The 19441-nt window shown below is 41.2% G+C and overlaps 1 protein-coding gene across 2 annotated transcripts in view; it reads right to left on the bottom strand.

Annotated features, from left to right (window-relative positions):
- Window positions 1–398: 398 nt before the first annotated feature.
- Window positions 399–19441, bottom strand: part of ALDH1L2 (aldehyde dehydrogenase 1 family, member L2) — an 86562-nt gene continuing 67519 nt past the window's right edge. For both annotated transcript variants that reach the window (XM_006871075.1, XM_006871076.1), the window contains 8 exons: window positions 15759–15846; window positions 14845–14938; window positions 12277–12376; window positions 8847–8945; window positions 5420–5585; window positions 2725–2830; window positions 1823–2022; window positions 399–454 (listed from right to left, as the gene is read on the bottom strand). In XM_006871075.1, coding sequence (XP_006871137.1) covers window positions 399–454; window positions 1823–2022; window positions 2725–2830; window positions 5420–5585; window positions 8847–8945; window positions 12277–12376; window positions 14845–14938; window positions 15759–15846 — 909 coding nt within the window. The remainder of the gene's footprint in view (window positions 455–1822; window positions 2023–2724; window positions 2831–5419; window positions 5586–8846; window positions 8946–12276; window positions 12377–14844; window positions 14939–15758; window positions 15847–19441) is intronic.

The following is a 19441-nucleotide window of genomic DNA, read 5'->3' as shown; positions in this document are numbered from 1 at the left end:
TAGAAAAGCTTTTTAATAACTCTAGCTTAAAATCTGTTCATAGCACACCAAGATTTCAACAGATGCACCTTGTGTCTTATAACTTCATGATTTGATGTTTTCAAATAGACAACCATTGGTAGATTAATCTTGGTGGAGGGGAAACACTTTGGTACTTTAGAAATATGAATAATAAACATTATAGTCAAAATCCAACAACTACATGTCATTTAAAGATATAAAAAGTACGTTAGAAATTTTTCTGGCATATGGGCAATGCATAGGCTGATATTCTTGGTGGTATTTGTGTGTGGTTTTGGCTCATTGCTGTTACCCCCTTCACGCACACTTGGGCTTAAGTGTGTTGAGAGCGTAGGATTGGCGCTGTCTGCCAAGGGTTTCCAGATGACGACATTGTTCTAATACTCCAGTGTCACTGTCTTGGTTTTGAGGTATTCGTTTAGAGCTTCCTCACCTAGGGAAGAGAAGAGTAATGGGTGGGCCATGTTGGAAGGTGAATATGACGTCACCTGTTTTTTGGACAAAGATGTAGGTGTGCATTTCACTAAAGCAAATGAAATGCAGTCTAAGACCATGACCTCTCAAACATTAGCAACCAAATGGATCACCTGGGGACTTTGCTAAATGGCAGGTTCTGATTTAATTAAGTCCAGGGTGGGGCCTCATGCAATTTTAACTGTTCTTTGATGATACAGGTACTAGTGGCCACTGGACCACACTTTGAGTAGTGGGGGCCAAGACCAAACAGCTGGTCTTCTAAAGGCCAGCACATTGGTTTGGTCAGCTTGGAACAGGGCCTCGAACATATTTAGTGTTCAAAGTAGGTTAGTACAAGTATTTCCTGGGTTATGAATGAGATCGTTCCTAAGAGTGTCTTTAAGTAGAATCTGTGGGTCAGTCAGAACAGTGCATGTGGTTGCGATTTAGCTTTCCTTTAATGCAAGAAGGGCTTGAAGGCTTCTCAGTGATGTAAAAGCTGCACTGCAGCTAGTGAAGGTGATTGTGATGAAGAATTTTTGGTGAATTTGTGGGTTCGATTATTTCAGTGAGGGCAAATTTCCATAACATTACAGGCCAAGTAAGAGTTGGATGCTCCTGAGTCAGGGACTGCTTGTATTTCAAAGGGGGTAGTGTCACTGCCAACAGGGCATTACATTTTTGGCTTTTTACACACCCTACATCTGTGTTTCCAGACTCCCAGAAAACCCTGCCAATTGCGGTGTTGGTTCTGAAATGCTGCCAAACAGTTCAGAGACAGTATTTATTCCCGGAGCTAGCTGCCTGTTGCTCCCACCCATTTTCTTGTCTCGGCTTCCTTTAGCTCTGTGGAAGCAAAACCAACTCATGCTGAATAGCAAATGAAAAAACAAACAGATGTATTTCAGCTAAAATTTACTGTCAGAATGTTTTGTTTTTTTTTTCTCTCATGGTTCATCCTTTACTTTGACAATGAAATGCTTTTCATGTGATTTGCGGACTATAAGAATGTGATGTTTGATAAAAATAGTTAACATTTTAAAAAGTTAGTACTCTTGTAAAGCCAGATCCAACTTTCCGCTTTGCTAACCGTGTGGCGCTGTGGGTTAAAGCGCCAGACTGCAAAGCCATTTGAACTGCAAGGTTGGCAGTTCAAGCTCACCAGCTGCTCCTCGGAAACCCTAAACAGGGTTGCTATGGGTCAGAACCAACTTGATAACACTTCACAACAACAACAACTGGCAAAGGAAAGCCCTTCAACAAAAGACCCAAGCTTTGTGCTAAAACATAGTCTTTTCTGTAAAGCGACAACAAAGGAACACAGATGAGAAAGACAAAGCCTCACCTAAGTCTTTTCCAAAACCAGACTGTTTGACTCCACCGAACGGGGCTGCTACATCCGTCTTGTTGTACGTGTTAATGAAAACCGTTCCCGCTTCCAGCTTTTCGCTCACATACATAGCTTTATTTATGTCTCTTGTCAAAACCCCCGAGGCCAAGCCATACTCCGTGTCATTTGCTCGCCGCAGCACGCCATCAATGTCCCTACAAGATGTTTTTAGGAGAACATAAAATTTTAAATTTCATTAAATGGAAAGCAAAACAGACTCATTTTGTATCCTGCTTTCTCCCCACAACCTCCAGGCTATCCCATGCACTAGAAGCAGGAAAACATTCCTGCCAACTTGCTTACATTTTTATAAATGAAATGTTCCAGGCTTAGATCAAAACAAGCTCCCAATGAACTATTACTGCTCTAGTATTCTAGCACGGCGCTCTGGTAGCATAGTGGTTGTGAGTTTGACTGCTAACCTCAAGGTTAACAGTTGAGAACTACCAGCTGTTCCGCAGGAGAAAGATGAGACTTTCTGCTCCTGTAAAGATTTACAGCCTTGGGAACCCTATACAGGGTCGCTATGAGTCAGAAGCGACTCCACGGCACACAACCACCACATTGGTTAGCAGAAGTATTCTCTTCTAATTAGTTCAGTCAAGTAAGCTTATGACAGGAAGTAGCACCCTCGTTGGTTTTAAATTCTGCGTAGTGGTTATGAATCGGGCTGTGAACCTTAAGGTCAGCAGTTCAAAACTACTTAAGGTCTGTTCCTGTAAAGATTTACAGCCTCAGAAACCCTGTACAGGGTCGCTGAGACGGAACTGACTCCACGGTACATACCATAGTATAATGGTAGACAGAAAAAAATGTATCGAATCAAAACCTAAGTGAAATGTGCCTGAAGAACATACCCATTCTGGAATTTAGAAATGACCATAACAGGCCCAAAGGATTCCTCTTTGGCAAGGTACATGTGGTCTTCCACGTTTGTGAATACGGTGGGTTCCATGAAGAAGCCTATTTGAGAAAAAAAGAAAAGAACTTCAATTATAGGCCCATTTTCAATGAATAGTTCTCTTGCTTCATTACACGGTAATTCTTTTCCTCCCCTCTGTGTGAGTAAAATCAGGAAGCCTCTCGTGTCTTTATTTGGCATCAGCATTCCTAGATTTTTTCTTAATGTCTTCATTATGAAAACTTCAACTCTAGGCCAAAGCAGAGGAAATAATATAATATAGTCAAATAAACACGTATTCCTATTGTACTCTATTTGGTTCACTTTTTTTCTTGCTTAAATATTTTAAAGCAAATGCCCGTAGATTGCTTTTACTTATAGATTGCTTTTACTTCCAAGTGTTTTAGTATAAATCAGTAAAGAAACAGACATTTTCTAATATAACATAATACATTTATCACACTGGGAACTGCGTCTCTCTCTCTATGCCAGAAAAGCCTTCCTCTTCCTCCCTGCTGTGAACCCTCCATCTCTATGACTACTCTGTCTCTATGACTACCTATGACTGACTAGACTAACATAATTAATCTTGTAGTTTGTGGGTGTAGGAAGGAGCTGTGGTGGCATTGTGAATTAAGCATTGTGATGGGTGCAAAATGATGATTTTCCTAATCCTATAATTAGAACCACAAAGTCAGCAGTTCAAACCCACTAGCCACTCTCAGAACCCCTATGCAGGGTCGCTATAAGTTGGAACAAATTCTATGGCATACAACAACAAAAACAAGAAGAATATAATAATTTTCTACATTTATTAGTAGGAATTTTTATGGTTAGCAGAGTTCCCTTTATCAGCTATTACGCTGTCCTGAAATTCAGTTCTTACAAGAGAGGCAGGACCAAAAATTAATTTTTTCCTTCTACTAGTTAACAATTTTCAAATTAAGTTCCTGGTGTGCCAACTATGAGTTTCTGTAATTGTTTGTCTTTCTCTCCTTTGGAGCATCAAGCCATTAAGCCATTCACATATTTCAGTAGGTCCTGATTTCGACAACAGTGATAAATCCTTCCCAGCCTACATTTGCTAAGATGCAATCTCACAGTGCCAAGAATCAAGAGCTCCACTTCTCAAATGACATTGTTACCCAGCACCCTTTGTTTCTTCCCCAACTAAGGACCCATCACATCTATTTGGAGATTTGATTTTCACGGTCTTATAAAGCAGAAGGAACGAACACATATCATCTCATTTTATGGAGAAAGAAACCGAGACGTAGAAAAATGACAGTGCCCAAGGAGTGACAGCTTATAAGTAGTCAAGCAGGATCAAGAAATAAATTCTTCTGGGCATAATATAAATAAGTCTATTTGCTTTTGAGGCAAGATGGTTTGCAGTGATCACTGTTAATCATTCATCCCAATGGTAAGCCTCTGTTGCGGACCATGTAAGACTGGTCAGAGGTTCGAGGCCCTATAGGCCCGAGTGTAACAAATGAGGCCACTGGCAGTTAATGGCAAATTGTTTTTCATCTTAATATTCAGTTACATGTATTAATTTAATACATGGAGCCTTTGATAATCCACAGATAAATGTGATATTTTCCTAAAGCCTAAGACTAAAAGTTGCAAGGTCAAGTGTTTCTCCAAAGGATTAACTAAAAATAACTTAGCTACTTCTCGGTCTTTGTTCTATAGACAAAAAACCCATCCTCCCTAATCCTTTTCCAGGTGCAGCCCATTCATCTGGGAGTCTCTAGTCCTCCTGCAGACCTTGCTCAGGAAGCCGAAACAGCGGGACTCCGCCCAAGCTTTTGTCCTTACCTCTCACCTTCCCCCACCTGAGCTCAGAGGCAATAGATATGTTAATTGAGCCTGAGAAACCAAGTTGCTGGCCTGGGATTTGAACCAGCGAAGTATGATGTAAAGTTACCTGAATGTCTGGAAAAGTACTGATGTTAGCTGTACCTTGCCTAAGTCCCTCCCAGCTTGGTGTGAAGCTCCTCCCCTAAATAAAACAGAGGCCCGGGCCTCCCCAGGTGTGCATTACGGGTTGGAAGGCATGCAGTAAAGATTGCAGTGCATTACAAGATGGAGGGCATGCAGTAAAGATGGCAGGGCAGTGAGTTGCTGCCTGCAGAGGCCACGATGCCTGTACTCCCAAGCCTGCCCACCAGTGATGTATACACCCTGGCTTTGGGGTGCCTCGTTGTCTCTCTCTTTGTCTCTTTCTGTGTATTCTTGCTATATATCTACCGCCGTCAGGTATCTCCTCCTCGTGAACTGAACCCCTATGTCAAGGCAGGGCCCCGACAAATATGGCTTCCAACGCATGGCACGAAGGATGGGGTAAGAAATGATGCTTGACCTGAGACGGACACTGCCCGGGTTTGTCGCGACACCCCTGGTCAAAGAGTATTCAGGCTGGGAAGGGGCAGTAAGGAAGTGAAGGGGATGGGGGGCCAGAGAGAGCCCAGTCCCCATTCTGTATCTTCTGTCTATCCTGTGTATTCTTTTGCTATATCTACCGCCGTCAGGTATCTCCTCCTCGTGAACCGAACCCCTATGTCGAGGCAGGTCCCCGACAAGCCTCCTATAGGGGTGACCATCCATCCCAATGGAACCCTGTAAACCTCCTAGGGAGATGATCTTACCTGGTCTTTGGACTTGCCTTCCCCCATACACCAAGGTGGCGCCCTCTTTCACTCCAGTTTCACAGTATTGCAGAAGCTTTTCCAGATGGGCCTTATGATTTTGGGGTCCATGATCAGTAGATCTGTCAAGTGGATCACCAATTTTCATCTTTTTAATTTCTTCTACCTGTATGTCATCCAGTTCACAAAACACAACTCACTGTTAATAATACTAATGTTTGCCTGTGACCGAGTTTCCACCAGTTAGCTAGTGTTACACTGAGCTGTCCACAGACAGGGTGTCACTTAGAGTCTATATAGCCACGTGGGAGGGAGGCACTTATTCCTTCTATTTTATAGACGAAGAAAGTGAGATTAAGTGACTTGCCTAACCAAATGCAGCCACTAAATACTGTCATTTTCTTGACTTGCCAGCCGAAGCTTTCACTGTGCTTTATCAGAATAGAAACAGTACATGTGTTACGATAAAATGACCCTGCAGGTTAATCCATTGCAATAGCAAACTGATGTCCTGGCATTTTTTGTTAACACCACACACTTAAACTCTTCATGGCATAATCATTTCGAAAATAGCCATATTGTTAATCTTTTTTTGTTCCTCCCAAAATGTGGCCAACTGTTCTTAATGAAATTCTCAGAGGATAGCCTTGCCAGAGGAATTGTTAGAATCTTCAGATGAAAACCAAACGGTGTTCTTCACCACACTGTGTTCATTACTAACATGTCTTTGTAATCGCTTCTGGTGCTCCTCAGTTGATTTAATTTATTTCTGTATTTTATAATGTTAAATCTGTAATCCCTCAGAGCCTTGCACCAGGCCCTGTGTTGGAATGGAAGATCAGAGCAGACACAAAGCCTGTTGGCCTCATTCACCCTTGTATTCCCAGCACCTAGCACAGTGCACTTGGCATTTGGTGGGTACTCAACAAATAGCTGTTACATCAATGAATGAGTACAAACAGCGTGTGTGCCAGATGGGCAGACTGTAGATGGCAAAGCCCTGACCATTTCCGGTCTTAGCATTTCAAATCCTAACAATGTGTAGGTGACCTTGAAAGTCCCAACATGTAGTACTGTAAATTGTAACTCAGCAGAGGCCCAGGCACTGCCCACCTGACCGACCACCCCACTGCCTCTGTGCTGCTTCCTGGATCTCTCCTCTCATGCAGGGGCGGGGGCAGGGGTGGCGGAAGGTAAGGAATTTGTTCTGAAAAAAAAGTTGGGTTCTGATTTTGCAAATATAAGCTGAGAAAAAAAAGTTGGGTTCTGATTTTGTAAATATAAGCAAATTCACAATTAATATTATCATCCCAATGAAATATGTGAGGAGCTCTGATGGTGCAGTGATTAAGCACTTGCTAACTAAGCCAGAAGTCAGAGGTTCAAACCGACTAGCTACTCCTTGGAAACCATATACAGGGGCACTATGAGTTGGAAGTGACTTGATGCACTAAATAACAACCAAAAGGTGTCGAGTCCTTGTGTGGTGCTGTAGAATAAGCACTGGACTACTAACCTCAGCTTTAGCAGTTCAAGCCCACCAGTCACTCCTCGGAAATCCTATACAGGGTCCCTATGAGTCGGAACTGACTCAACGGCACTTAATAACAACAACAATCAACAACAGGTCGGTGGTTGGAATCCAACAGTCACTCCCTGGGAAAAAGACATAGCCGACTGCTTTCAGAAATATTTACAGCCTTGGGGGCATGTCTACTATGTCTACTGGGTCCCCAGGAGTTGGAATCAACTTGAAGGTGATGCATTTTTGCTTTTCTTTTTTTTTTTTTTTTTTAAGTGATATAGTCCTGATGTGGAGCTGTAGGATAAGCACTAGACTGCTAACTGCAAGGTTGGTGGTTCAAACCCACTGGCCACACCCTGGGAACCCTATCCAGGGTCGCTATGAGTCCGAAATGACTGAACGGTACATAAGAACAACAACAATGGAGAAGAGTTTAGAGTTTATTTTGGACACAGAGTTCATCTTAATAGTCCTATAAACGACTTTTAGTCTCATATGTATGCAGTCATGCTCAGTTTTCAAGGACTTTATTTATCTGCTTGTTTATTTAGTTTAGTGTTGTTGTTTGTTGTTAGGTGCTGTTGAGTCGGTTCCGACTCATAATGATCCTATATAGAGTTTCCGAGGAGTGATTGGTGAGCTTGAACCACCAACCTTACAGTTCCAACTGACCTTGCAGTCCAGCACAGTAACCCACAGCGCCACACCAGACTCCATTTACTTTACTAGAGGGGATTCTATGCTCTACTGCTAACTGAACTGAGGACTCGTACAGCTCTAGGAAGACTATACTTTCAGGGATCATTTCTAGAGTTCATTACTAGAGAAACTGCTCTGAGTATGTAGAGTCATACTGTTGTTGTTAAGTGCGGTCGAGTCGGTTCCAACCGATAGCAACCCTGTACAGGGTTTCTGAGGGTGTAAATCTTTACGGGAGTAGAAAGCCTCATCTTTCTCCCATGGAGCGGCTGGTAGTTTCGAACCTCTGATCTTAAGGCTCGCAGCCCGATTAGTAACCACTACGCTACCAGAGCTAGGGATTTATAAAAATCCAGAAGTATATCTTTTACAAGTGTCAAGGGTCTCATTTACTATAAATGCAGAGCAAGGTATAGATAATAGCAACACATGTGTATACTTTATCACCTTTTTATTTGTCGTTAATTACTATCAAGTCAATTCTGACTCATAGTGACCCTGTATAGGGTTTCTGAGGAGTGGTTGGTGGGTTTGAATCACCAACCTTGAGGTCCAGTGCTTATCCTGTAGCACTACACCAAGACTCCATAAGATTTTTATATAGCTTATACTTTAGTAAGGAGCTCTGGTAGCGTAGTGGGTATGAATCGGCTGTGAACCTTAAGGCCAGCAGTTCGAAATCACCAGCCACTCCACGAGAGAAAGCTGAGGTTTTCTGCTCCTGTAAAGATTTACAGCCTCGGAAACCCTGTACAGGGTCGCTGTGAGTTGGAACTGACTCCACGGCATATAACAACAACAACATAGTATGAAAAAATTTTAAAATAAACAAAAAATATCATGTACCCGTTACTTAGCTTCAATAATTATCAACTCATTATCTCCCTACTTCCTTTGATGCATATCCGAGACATATCTTTTAATCTGTAAATATGTTCGCTGTTGTTAAGTGCTGTCAAGTCGATTCCAACTCATAGCGACCTAGTATAGGGTTTCCAAGGAGTGGCTGGTGAGTTTGAACTGCTGACCTTGCAGTCCTGTGCTTATCTTAGAGAACCACATGCAGCTATAAAAGGTAAACATTGTTTTCTAAACATAACCACAGTACTAGTATCATACTTAAACATTCATTTATAGTCCAGCAAGTACTTTTCAGGTAAAAATAGTCTCTAGACAATTTATAGAGCTGTTAAGATGCCTTACCACTCTTGTCACAAATTCATCATGGATTGATTCTTCCACAAACAATCGCCCAGCTGCAATACAGTTCTCTCCTTTATTGAAAAATACTGCTCCCATGCCCTGGGAAGCGGAAATAAAAATACTATTAACATCATTTGGGAAGGTCAAGATTGTCATAACATTGTGTACACACAGAATTTGGGAGACAGCAGATGACAGAGAAGTTGTACAAAAACACAACTCCCTGGGCCTCGCTGTTGTTCTGACTCACAGTGTCCCTGTATAGGGGGGTTCCACGGAGTTAGTGAGGAGAGTTACTTGGAGATACTCAGTTTTGATATAGCATGGTTTTTAGGGATTTTATTTCTCTTTTCCCTCCCCCTTTTGGTTCATTAAAACAAAAAACCCACTGTCGTCGAGCTGATTCTGAAAATATATGAAATTATTAATGATAAATTTATGTGTTGCTAGAAAATCTAGCTTTTTCCATACATCTTGGGTACCAAATTTTGTTTTTAAAATTTTTAAATCAGTTTGTATAATTTGTGATTGTTTAGAAAGCGTCTACACTACAGACTTTTAAGAAGGGATGGGAGTTTATTTTTCAAGGAGGAATAATAAAAAATAATAATCTTTGAAATGAAGGCTCTCAGAAATGACTGATTTGAAAGAATGATACTGTTGCTACATCTTCCTTTCCAAGTCTAGGTTCTAATTCCCCTCTCGGAGACTCTTCTGGACCAGATAAAAAAGAAAAAAAGATGTTTTGAAACAACACATTTCCCTGTACATACGTCTTACTACTTTACACCCTGCTGAAGTCTTTTGATTCTCCTGGATTATTTGTCCTTGTTGTTGTTGTTGTTGTGATGTGCCGTCGAGTAGATTCTGACCCATAGCGACACTGTATAGGGTTTCCAAGGAGCAGCTGGTGAGCTAGAACCACCAATCTTGCAGTTCAAACGGCTTTGCAGTCTGGTGCATTAACCCGCAGTGCCACACCAGGACTCCTTAGGTCCTTAGGTGGTAGAAAAGAGTCCCTGGATGGCACACATGGTGAAGTGCTCTGTTACTAGCCGAAAGTTTGGTGGTTCAAACCCACCCAGGGTACCTCAAAGTACAGGCCTGGGGATCTGTATCTGAAATGTCACAGCCTTGAAAGTCCTATGGAGCAGTTCTAATCTGCACACACATGGGGGTGCTGTGAGTCAGAACCCACTCAATGGCAGCTGACAACAGATGGCAGGAGTTGGGACTCATTCAGACGACTAATGTCTCCCTGCAGTGCTTAGTAGAAAGCTTCTTTTCTAAGAGTCTGATAGTGTCAAGGGAGAAGAGCACAGGCAGAATGTGGGACCCTATCCAGAGAAGCAGTGACACCAGAGATGGAGGCAGAAATGAGGACATGGAGAGAGGGAGTAGCTGAGGACTCTAGATTTGTGGGAAGAGAGGGACTGAGAGCTGGCGGTCAGGTGGCAGACTTGCAGAATGTGCCCTTTGGTGGTGTAAATTATATATACTTGAGTGTGTGTGTTTGTTTTTTTAAGATTTAAAATGAATAGAGAGAAACACTGTTAACTGATAGTTAATCATTGTAATGAAACAAAGTATATGATTTGTTGAATGTAAAACTGATGATCTGCCCTGTAAACTTTCACTCAAATCACAATAATAAAAAAAAAGTCTGATGGTGGCTGCGTCAAAGGGACTCTTGTGAATATTCAAACTTAGGCAAGGGAAAGAGTGGTTGTCTGTAATCACAACACTGGGATTTTCTCCTCACTTTCCATTATTTCACCCTTGTTGTTCTTGACAAGTGCCATGGAGTCCATTGTGACTCATAATAACCCTGGATAGGGTTACCGAGGAGCAGCTGCTAAGTTTGAACTACTGACCCTGTAGTTAGCTGTCCAGTGTCGATCCTAAAGTGCTACACCAGGACTCCATTTCACCCTTACCAATGTCTGTTCCCTCCTTTTTATTGCTATTGCATTGTCAAGAATATAAACTATCTAATAAAAACTAACCTTGAGTTTGATGCTATTAAAAATGTAAAGGATTATGTTAGAGTAAAAATCTCTTTTCCGTCTTTTCCCCAGGCACCTTTCTTGAAGGCTCTTAGAAACCCAGACATCCAATAAAGTTCTTCCTCCTGATGTTGGCCCATGCACCCGCAGACACTGTCACTGAAACCTCAGAAGTGTCACTCCACAGACTCTGGCCACAGAAGGGCTTGGCTCCTCCTTAATTCGTAGACCACTTGTTTTCCTTTGGTTCCCCTTGTGTGACAAGGTTTGTGTGGGTGTTCAGTTTTGCAGTTCAGCTTTGCAGTTATGGGGAATGGAGAACAGATTCTGCTTTGTTGTTGAGTTAGTTCCAATGCATAGACACTTTATAGTGTTTCCAAGGACCTGCTGGTGGGTTTGAACTGTCAACCTTGCAGCTCAAACTAACCTTGGAGTCCAGCTCATTATCCTGTAGTGCCACGCTAGAAAATTGATAATAAACCTGGGAAGACCATAAGCATCCACCAAAAATAAGAGAAGTGTCCAGCATTGGCTCACACATGCCCATATCACAGAAATGAAGCATGAGGCCTACACCAATGAGTTTTATTTTAACCTTTAAGTTTTTTTTAAAGAAGAATAATTTTTTATACTTTGAAATAGTTTAAGACTCACTAGAAGCTACAAAAATAGTACAAGGGTTCTCATGTACCCTTCACCCAACTTTCGCCATAATATTTTATAAAACCATTGTTGTTGTGTTGTGATGTGAAGTGCTGTTGAGTAGGTTCCGACCCATAGCAGACCCAGCGTGCATTGTTAAAACCAGGAAACTGACGTTGTCATTTATGTTTTCATATGGCACTCTTTGTTGTGTATAGAAAATCTCAGCAGAAACCCAGTTTGTAAAACAGATAGAAGCAGAGCTTCTCAGGTTCATGGGGTGAGATCTTGAGGGGAATGAAAAGAAAGAGTTGGAAGCCCCTTCAGAACATCTTTGGAGTTTTTTCCTAAGACTGTTATGACTTATATTCCACTTTAAAAAACAAACCAACAAAAACACTTTAATGAGACAAATGATAAACACTTCATTTAAAAAATTATGTGCTCTGAATAGTCCCAAATCTAAACATAAAGAGGCTTTTAATTTATGACTAGACAAAACCAAAGGGGCCCTGGTAGTGCAGTAGGTTACGTGTTGAGCTGCGAACTGCAAAGTCAACAGTTCAAATCCACCAGCCGTTCTGCGGGAGAAAGATGAAGCTTTCTGCTCCCGTAAAGATGTACCACCTCAGGAAGCCAATACAGGGTCACTATGAGTTGGAACTGACTTAACAGCATGCAGAGAGAGACAAAATCAAATCTCACTTAAGACCTCATGTAAATAAAGGGTGAGATGTGTTTTAGAAGCACCATACATTTGCTTGGATCTGACACACTCTTACCATTCGCACTGCCTTGTCAAGTTCACAGTCATTGAAAATTATAAGTGGTGATTTACCACCAAGTTCAAGGGAAACTTTCTTCAAATTGCTGGCAGCACAGCTGGAAGAAGAAGAAGACTGCATTAGTCTCTATTAGTCTCTATGCTTACTCCCTTCCTTCTTTTTAAGCCATAGATTGCCAGTAGGTGTGAAATACACGATGCCAAATCTAAAAGGAGGACGTCTGTAAGAAAGTAAAAATGGTAATTAACTTGTAATAACAACAGTTACTATTTACTAAAAGTATCTGCCATGCTGAAGAAAATGTTTTCATCTTTTCCTAGATTTTATCTCATTTCATCTTCATGGATTCTGAAGGACATGCAAGCTTTCTCCTTTACAGATCCAGGCAGTCTCTGGATTATGAGCGAGAGCCATTCCTATCTGTGTCTTTAAGAATTTGTAGGCCAGTCAGAACAGGTTATTTAGTTTTCTTTTAGTGCAAGAAACAGAAGCCCTAGTGGTACTGTGGAATAAGCACGGGAAAGGAGCTCTGGTAGCGTAGTGGTTACGAATCGGGCTGCGAACCGCAAGGTCAACAGTTCGAAACTACCAGCTGTTCCGCAGGAGAAAGATGAGGCTTTCTGCTCCCGTAAAGATTTACAACCTTGGAAACCCTATACAGGGTCACTATGAGTCAGAACTGACTCCATGGCACATAACAACAACAACAGCAACTAACCACAAGGTCAGTGGTTCAAATCCACCAGCTGCTCTGAAGTAGAATGATGAGCTATCTGTTCTTTTACAGATTTACAGTCTTGGAAACCCTGTATAGGTCTGTGGCTTTGGTTTTGAAGGGGTTAGTGCAAGAGAAGGCACAGAGCCTTTTCCATGATTTAAAAACTACATGCAACAAGCGAAGATTGAGCTGAAGAATTTGTTGTGAGTAGAAGTTAGTTCAATGGTCTCAAAGTGGAGCGAATCTAACAATAAAGAGCAAGGCCCTCAACAAGATGGACTGACGCAGTGGCTGTAACCACGGGTCCAAACATAACAGCAATCGTGAGACAGTGCTGTGCATAGTGTGGTTCTAAGTCAGAACTGACTCAACAGCACCTAACAACTCACAACAAAGGGCAGTAGGAATGGTCCATAAGTTGGATGTTCGTAACCGGGGACTCCCTGTAATGAAACTTAGAAATCTTAAAAAACTTATTCAAAGATAAAACACGAATAGTAGAATGGTGCTAATTGTTAAAACTGGGTGTTCATTATGTTAAACCATGTACTTTGTGCATGTTAGAATTTTTCATAATAAAAAGTATTTGAAAATTCTGCTGTCAAATAATTGGCGATTCTCATGGGAAAATCCAGTATATTTAGATGTAGAGATTTTTGGGAACATAAAGGCCTGGCAAAGAAAGTTCACCTCTGGTTGGGAATCAGGCTGTGAACCACAAGGTCAGCAGTTCGAAACTACCAGCTGTTCTGCAGAAGAAAGATGAGACTTTCTGTTCCCATAAAGATTTACAGCCTCGGAAACCCTGTACAGGGTCGCTATGAGTTGGGACCAACCCCACGGCATGTAACAACAACAATTAGATTACAGGGACACTGGGATGCAATGACAAAAATGTCCAAGTTTGTTAGTTATTTTCCCCTTCTTATAAAAGTACTCTAAGGAGCTCTGGTAGCGTAGTGGTTACAAATTGGGCTGTGAGCCGCAAGGTCAGCAGTTCGAAACTACCAGCTGTTCCAAGGGAGAAAGATGAGGCTTCTGCTCCCATAAAGATTTACAGCCTCGGAAACCCTATGCAGGGTCACTATGAGTCGGAACCGACTCCACGGCACATAACAACAACAACAAATAAAAGTACTCTTGTTTAAGACATCTGAAATTATACCCAAAAATGTAGAAAGAAGAAAACCCTTACAAAATTCCATTCCGTGGCTCAATGATCTTTGTTGGTTTTTTTGTTTTGTTTTGTTTTGTTTTTACCATTTTGATATACTTACTTTGGGTCTGTGTGCTAACATAGCTTTTACTTTAACATCGTTGGGATCATCCAATATACAGCTTTATGCTTTATGAGTTCTTTCCTTTTTAATGACAATTTGCTGTTATTCTACACTGTCCATGAACAAAGTAATTGGACAGTATTTCATTACATTGATATACTTTATTTTCATTTTCAAAAAACTAATGTTATTTTTTTTTTTAAAAAACTAATGTTACTGTTTTGGGGAGCTCCATTTTATAAATAAGCCTGATTTGTCATTTATATGTTTTTTCTAACTCTTACTTGTGCTCCAAAAATAATTTGGGTTGCCATTTTTGTGCTAAAACATTTTGTGCATGTGTGCTGGAATGTTCAAACTATCAGGAGAGTGTAGAATTTTGATATACTACTAGTTTTATTGACTGTGGGGCTTAACATTTTGGAGAGTATTTTGGTATATTTAAATACCCAGCAATGATAAATTTCTCTTCTAAATGTGATACGGTTGGTCTCCTTCCAGAATCACTCTATTTTAAAAAATTGCTTTAACAGGATCTGCAGCAAGTTGGCGCACTGAAACCCATACCTCTTCATGATCTGTTTGCCAATGGGAGTGGAGCCCGTAAAGCCCAGTTTGCGGACATCTGGATGTTCAGAAAGGCGCTGTCCTGCTATACCACCTGGAGAAACAGGAATCAAATGCGAATGAAAACAGTACTCAAGTTCTGCTTATGGTGAGGATGGATTTGAATGCATTGAAGTACTCTCCCTAAAACCTTAAGTTTAAATGTTCTATATTAACTCCATACAGTTAGCACTGCAAACCACAAGGTTCAAGCCCACCAACCTCTCCGAGGGAGAAAGATGAGGCTTTCTGCTCCCACAAAGATTTAAAAGCCTCGGAAACCCTATATATAGAGTCGCTATGAGTCAGAACCGACTTGACATCACTTAACAACAACAACAACAGCATATTAGTTGCAAATTGACAAAATCCTCCATGCAGTTATTATGAAATAATACCCAAAAATGTCCAAAGTGTTTTGTTTTGTTTTTTTTTAACTGAATTGAGTCACCTTAGGGTAATTTTATAAGGAGCTCTGGTAGCATAGTGGTTACAAGTCAGGCTGCTAACCTCAAAGTCAGCAGTTCGAAACTACCAGCTGCCCTACTGGAAAAGGATGAGGCTTTCTGCTCCTGTAAAGATTTACAGCCTCCAAAACCCTATGCAGGCTCGCTGAGTTGGAGTCGATGCCACGGCACACCACCATCACCACCAGGGTAATTTTACAGCATTGCATATCCATACCACTACTCAATGTATTTCCACGTTGATATTTTAACACATTATATTTATTCTTACAGCAACTGTTTAGTAAACTGTATTTAGTTTTGTTATAGTTATAATTCAGGACAAGACTGCAGTGGACAAACAACCACTCAGCTGACCCTCTACCATTCATTCATTGGCTAGAGCGCAGCGAGTTCTTTGATGTTTACCTGAGCCTGGAATTATGTTGATGACCCCTTTTGGGAAGCCAGCTTTCACAGAGAGCTCTGCAAACTTCAGAGCCGTCAGGGGCGTAACCTGAACAGAAACAGACAACAATGACCTTCTTCAGAATATGCCCATCCTGTCGTTTAGTTCAGTACTCAGTTTTTACTGGATAGCTGCATTCGAGCATCTCTTTTATTTTACTTTATGCCACTCAGGTTTTTGAAGTTCTGGTTTAATTTCAGACTGACAGCAAGGTTGCAAACACAGTATAAAAGTTCTTATACAAAAACACCTCCTTTGGTGATGCCGTCACTCTGTTGTGCTTTGCAGATCTTGAGCTTTTTACAAATTGAAGGTTTGTGGCAAACCAGCATCATGCAATCCTATTAGTGCCATTTTTCCAATAGCATGTGTTTACTTCGTGTCTCAGTATTATATTTTGGTAATGCTCATGACATTTCTGACTTTTTCCACAATGCTATTGCACACAACTACAGGATAGTATCCGCATAACTCTCATATGCACTAGGAAACCAAAAAATTATGTGACTCATTTTATTGCAAGATTTACTTTATCGTGGTCTGGAACCAAACCAGCAATGTCTCTGGGATACGCCTATATACCCTTCCCCCCAATTTTTCTAATATCAACATTTTATTACATTTGTTCGATTCTCTTTCTGTAGCTATACTTCATATGGCTGTCTGAATGGCAAGATGTAAACATGCTCTTCTGCCTCTAAGGAATTCTCTTACAGAACTACAGTACAAAGACCAAAATCAGGAACATTAACAACAGATACAATACTGTGACCTAATGTAAGACCTTATTCAGCTCTTACCAACCGCCCACTCATGTTCTTCATAGGAAAAGAGCATTGTAGCTCCTGTCACTGAAATATCATGTTTCTTTAGTCTGTTTGATTTAACCTGAACCTGATTCTGAGTGATGCTTTAAAAAAATAAAATTAAATTAAAAACTTTCCATTTGGAGTAGTGTAGGTCCGTTAACCTGCACAGGTTCCCTTAATTTGATTTGTTTTGATGCTGCCTCATGGTCGGATTGAAGTTGGCATTGACTAAATATCAAACTTGGAGCTCCACATGGCAGGCAAGAACTCTACCATTGAAGCACTACTGCCCCCTCCCCACCCCAATTTTATATTTAGAAAACATTGATAAACTACAGGCACTCTGATAGTGCAGTTTATCAATGTTATGAGCTCGGCTCCTAACCACAAGGTCAGCAGGTTGAATCTACCAGCTGCTCCATGGGAGAAAGACAAGGCTTTCTGTTCCTGTAAAGATTTACAGCCTCGGAAACCCTAAACAGGGTCTCTATGAGTCGGAACCGACGCTACAGCACACAATCACCACCATATAAATGTCATGCAGCAGCAGCACATAGTTTATATAGTTGTGAAGTGTGTGTTGTGGAGTCGGTCTGACTCATAGAGACCCCATTTAGGGTTTCTGCAGCTGTAGTCCTGGTGTAGCACTGTGGGCTAATGCGTTGGACTGCAAGCTCAGTTTGAATTGAAAGATCGGTGGATCAAGTTCACCAGCGGCTACTCAGTGAATTTGTATAGCTACCTATACAAAGTCACTATGGGTCAGAGTTGACTTGATGGGTCTTAACCACAACAACAAATCTTTACAGAAGCAGAAATCCTTCTCCTGGTGGATTCAAATTGTTGATCTTGTAGTGAGCTGCTCAACGCACAACCCACTATGCTACCGGAACTCCTGTATGTCTATATATATTGTTTAAACTGCAAGGTTGGTGGTTTCAATGCACCAGCAGCTCCTCGGAAACCCTATACAGGGTCACCTGCTATGGGTTGGAACCTACTTGACTGCGCTTAACAGCAACATGGTTGTGGTGGTGGTAGTGTGCGGTGGAGTCGGTTCTACCTCATAGTGAACCTGTACAGGGTTTCCGAGGCTGTAAATCTTTACAGGAGCAGAAATCCTCATCTTTCTCCCATGGAGCGGCTGGTAGTTTCGAACTGCTGACCTTGAGATTCGTAGCTCAATTCATAACCACTATGCTACTAGAGCTCCTTAACAACAACATAGTATGTCTATATAGTTTATACCACTGTCTCATATATATTGTAGCTATAAACCATACACATGGTTTACATATGTACATATTTTTAATATAAACTATATGGGGGCAATGGGGATTCCGTGGTAGAATCCTTGCCTTCCATGTGGAGATCCACTTTGGTATCTGGCCAATGTACTTTCAGTGTGGCCACCACCTGTCAGACAGTGGTGGCTTGCATGTTGATATGACCCTGAACAGGCTTCAGTGGACCTCCCAGACTAAGACAAAGAAGAAAGATTTAGCATTATAATTCCCTAAAAAACCAGCTAATGGAAACTTTCTAGCTCACAATAGTCTGATCCTGTTGTGCACGGAGTCATCATGCATTGGTGGCCAACTTGACGGCAGCTAACAGCAACAACATACATGGAGCATGTGTGTGCTTGCTGTGCATCTGCACTGACTGTCTCTAGAAAGATGCTGATGAAACTAACACAAAACACTGAAGAACACTAATTGTCTTTGGGGCAGTATTCTAGGAGGAAGACTTTTCACTGTCTAACTCTTGAATATATCTACCTTGAATATATCCCACCTGAATTTAGAGATTACCTGAAGAACAGATTTGATACATTAAACACGAAAGACAAACGACCAGAAGAGTTGTGGGATGACATCATACATGAAGAAAGCAAAAAGTCATTAAGAAGACAAGAAAGAAGGAAAAGGTCAAAATGGATGTCAGAAGAGACACTGAAACTTGCTTTCCAGCGAGAGATGCTAAAGCAAATGAAAGAAATGAGGAGGTACAAGAGTTGAACAGAAAATTTAAAAGATCAGTTCGAGAAGATAAAGCCAAATATTACAACAAAATGTACAAAGATCTGGAGTCAGAAAACCAAAAAGGAAGAACACACTCAGCATTTCTCAAGCTAGGGGAACTGAAGGAAAAAATTCAAGCCTCAACTTTCATTATTGAAAGATTCTCTGGGCAAATTATTGAATGATGCAGAAAGCATCAAGAGAAGATGGAAGGAATACACAGAGTCACTGTACCAAAAGGAAATGGTTTATGTTAAAATGTTTCAAGAGGTAGCATATGAACAAGAGTCAGTGATACTGAAGGAGGAAGTCCAAGGTGCATTGAAGGAATTGGCAAAGAACAAGGCACCAGGAATTGATGGAATAAACATTGAAATCATTCAAGAAAGTGATGCAGCACAGGAGTCACTCACTCACCTATGCCAAGAAATTTGGAAGACAACTATCTGGCCAATTGATTGGAAGAGATCAATATTTGTGCCCATCCCAAAGAGAGGTGACCCAACAGAATGCGGAAATCATCAGATAGTCTCTTTGATATCCCATGCGAGTAAAGTTTTGCTAAAGGTAATACAGAAACGGCACAATCATACATTGACAGAGAACTTCGAGAGGTTCAGGCTGGATTCAGAAGAGGCCGTTGAATGAGGGATATCATTGCTGATGTCCGATGGATCTTGGCTGAAAGCACAGAATATCAGAAAGATGTTTACCTGTGCTTTATTGACTACACAAAGGCTTTTGATTGTGTGGATCATGACAAGCTATGGACAACATTGCAAAGTATGAGTATTCCGGAACACTTAATTG

Source organism: Chrysochloris asiatica, unplaced genomic scaffold (genome assembly GCF_000296735.1).
Source record: "Chrysochloris asiatica unplaced genomic scaffold, ChrAsi1.0 scaffold00160, whole genome shotgun sequence".
NCBI lineage: Eukaryota > Metazoa > Chordata > Mammalia > Afrosoricida > Chrysochloridae > Chrysochloris > Chrysochloris asiatica.
The sequence above is the reverse complement of the archived record's forward strand: the minus strand, read 5'-3'. Positions and strand labels throughout refer to the sequence as shown.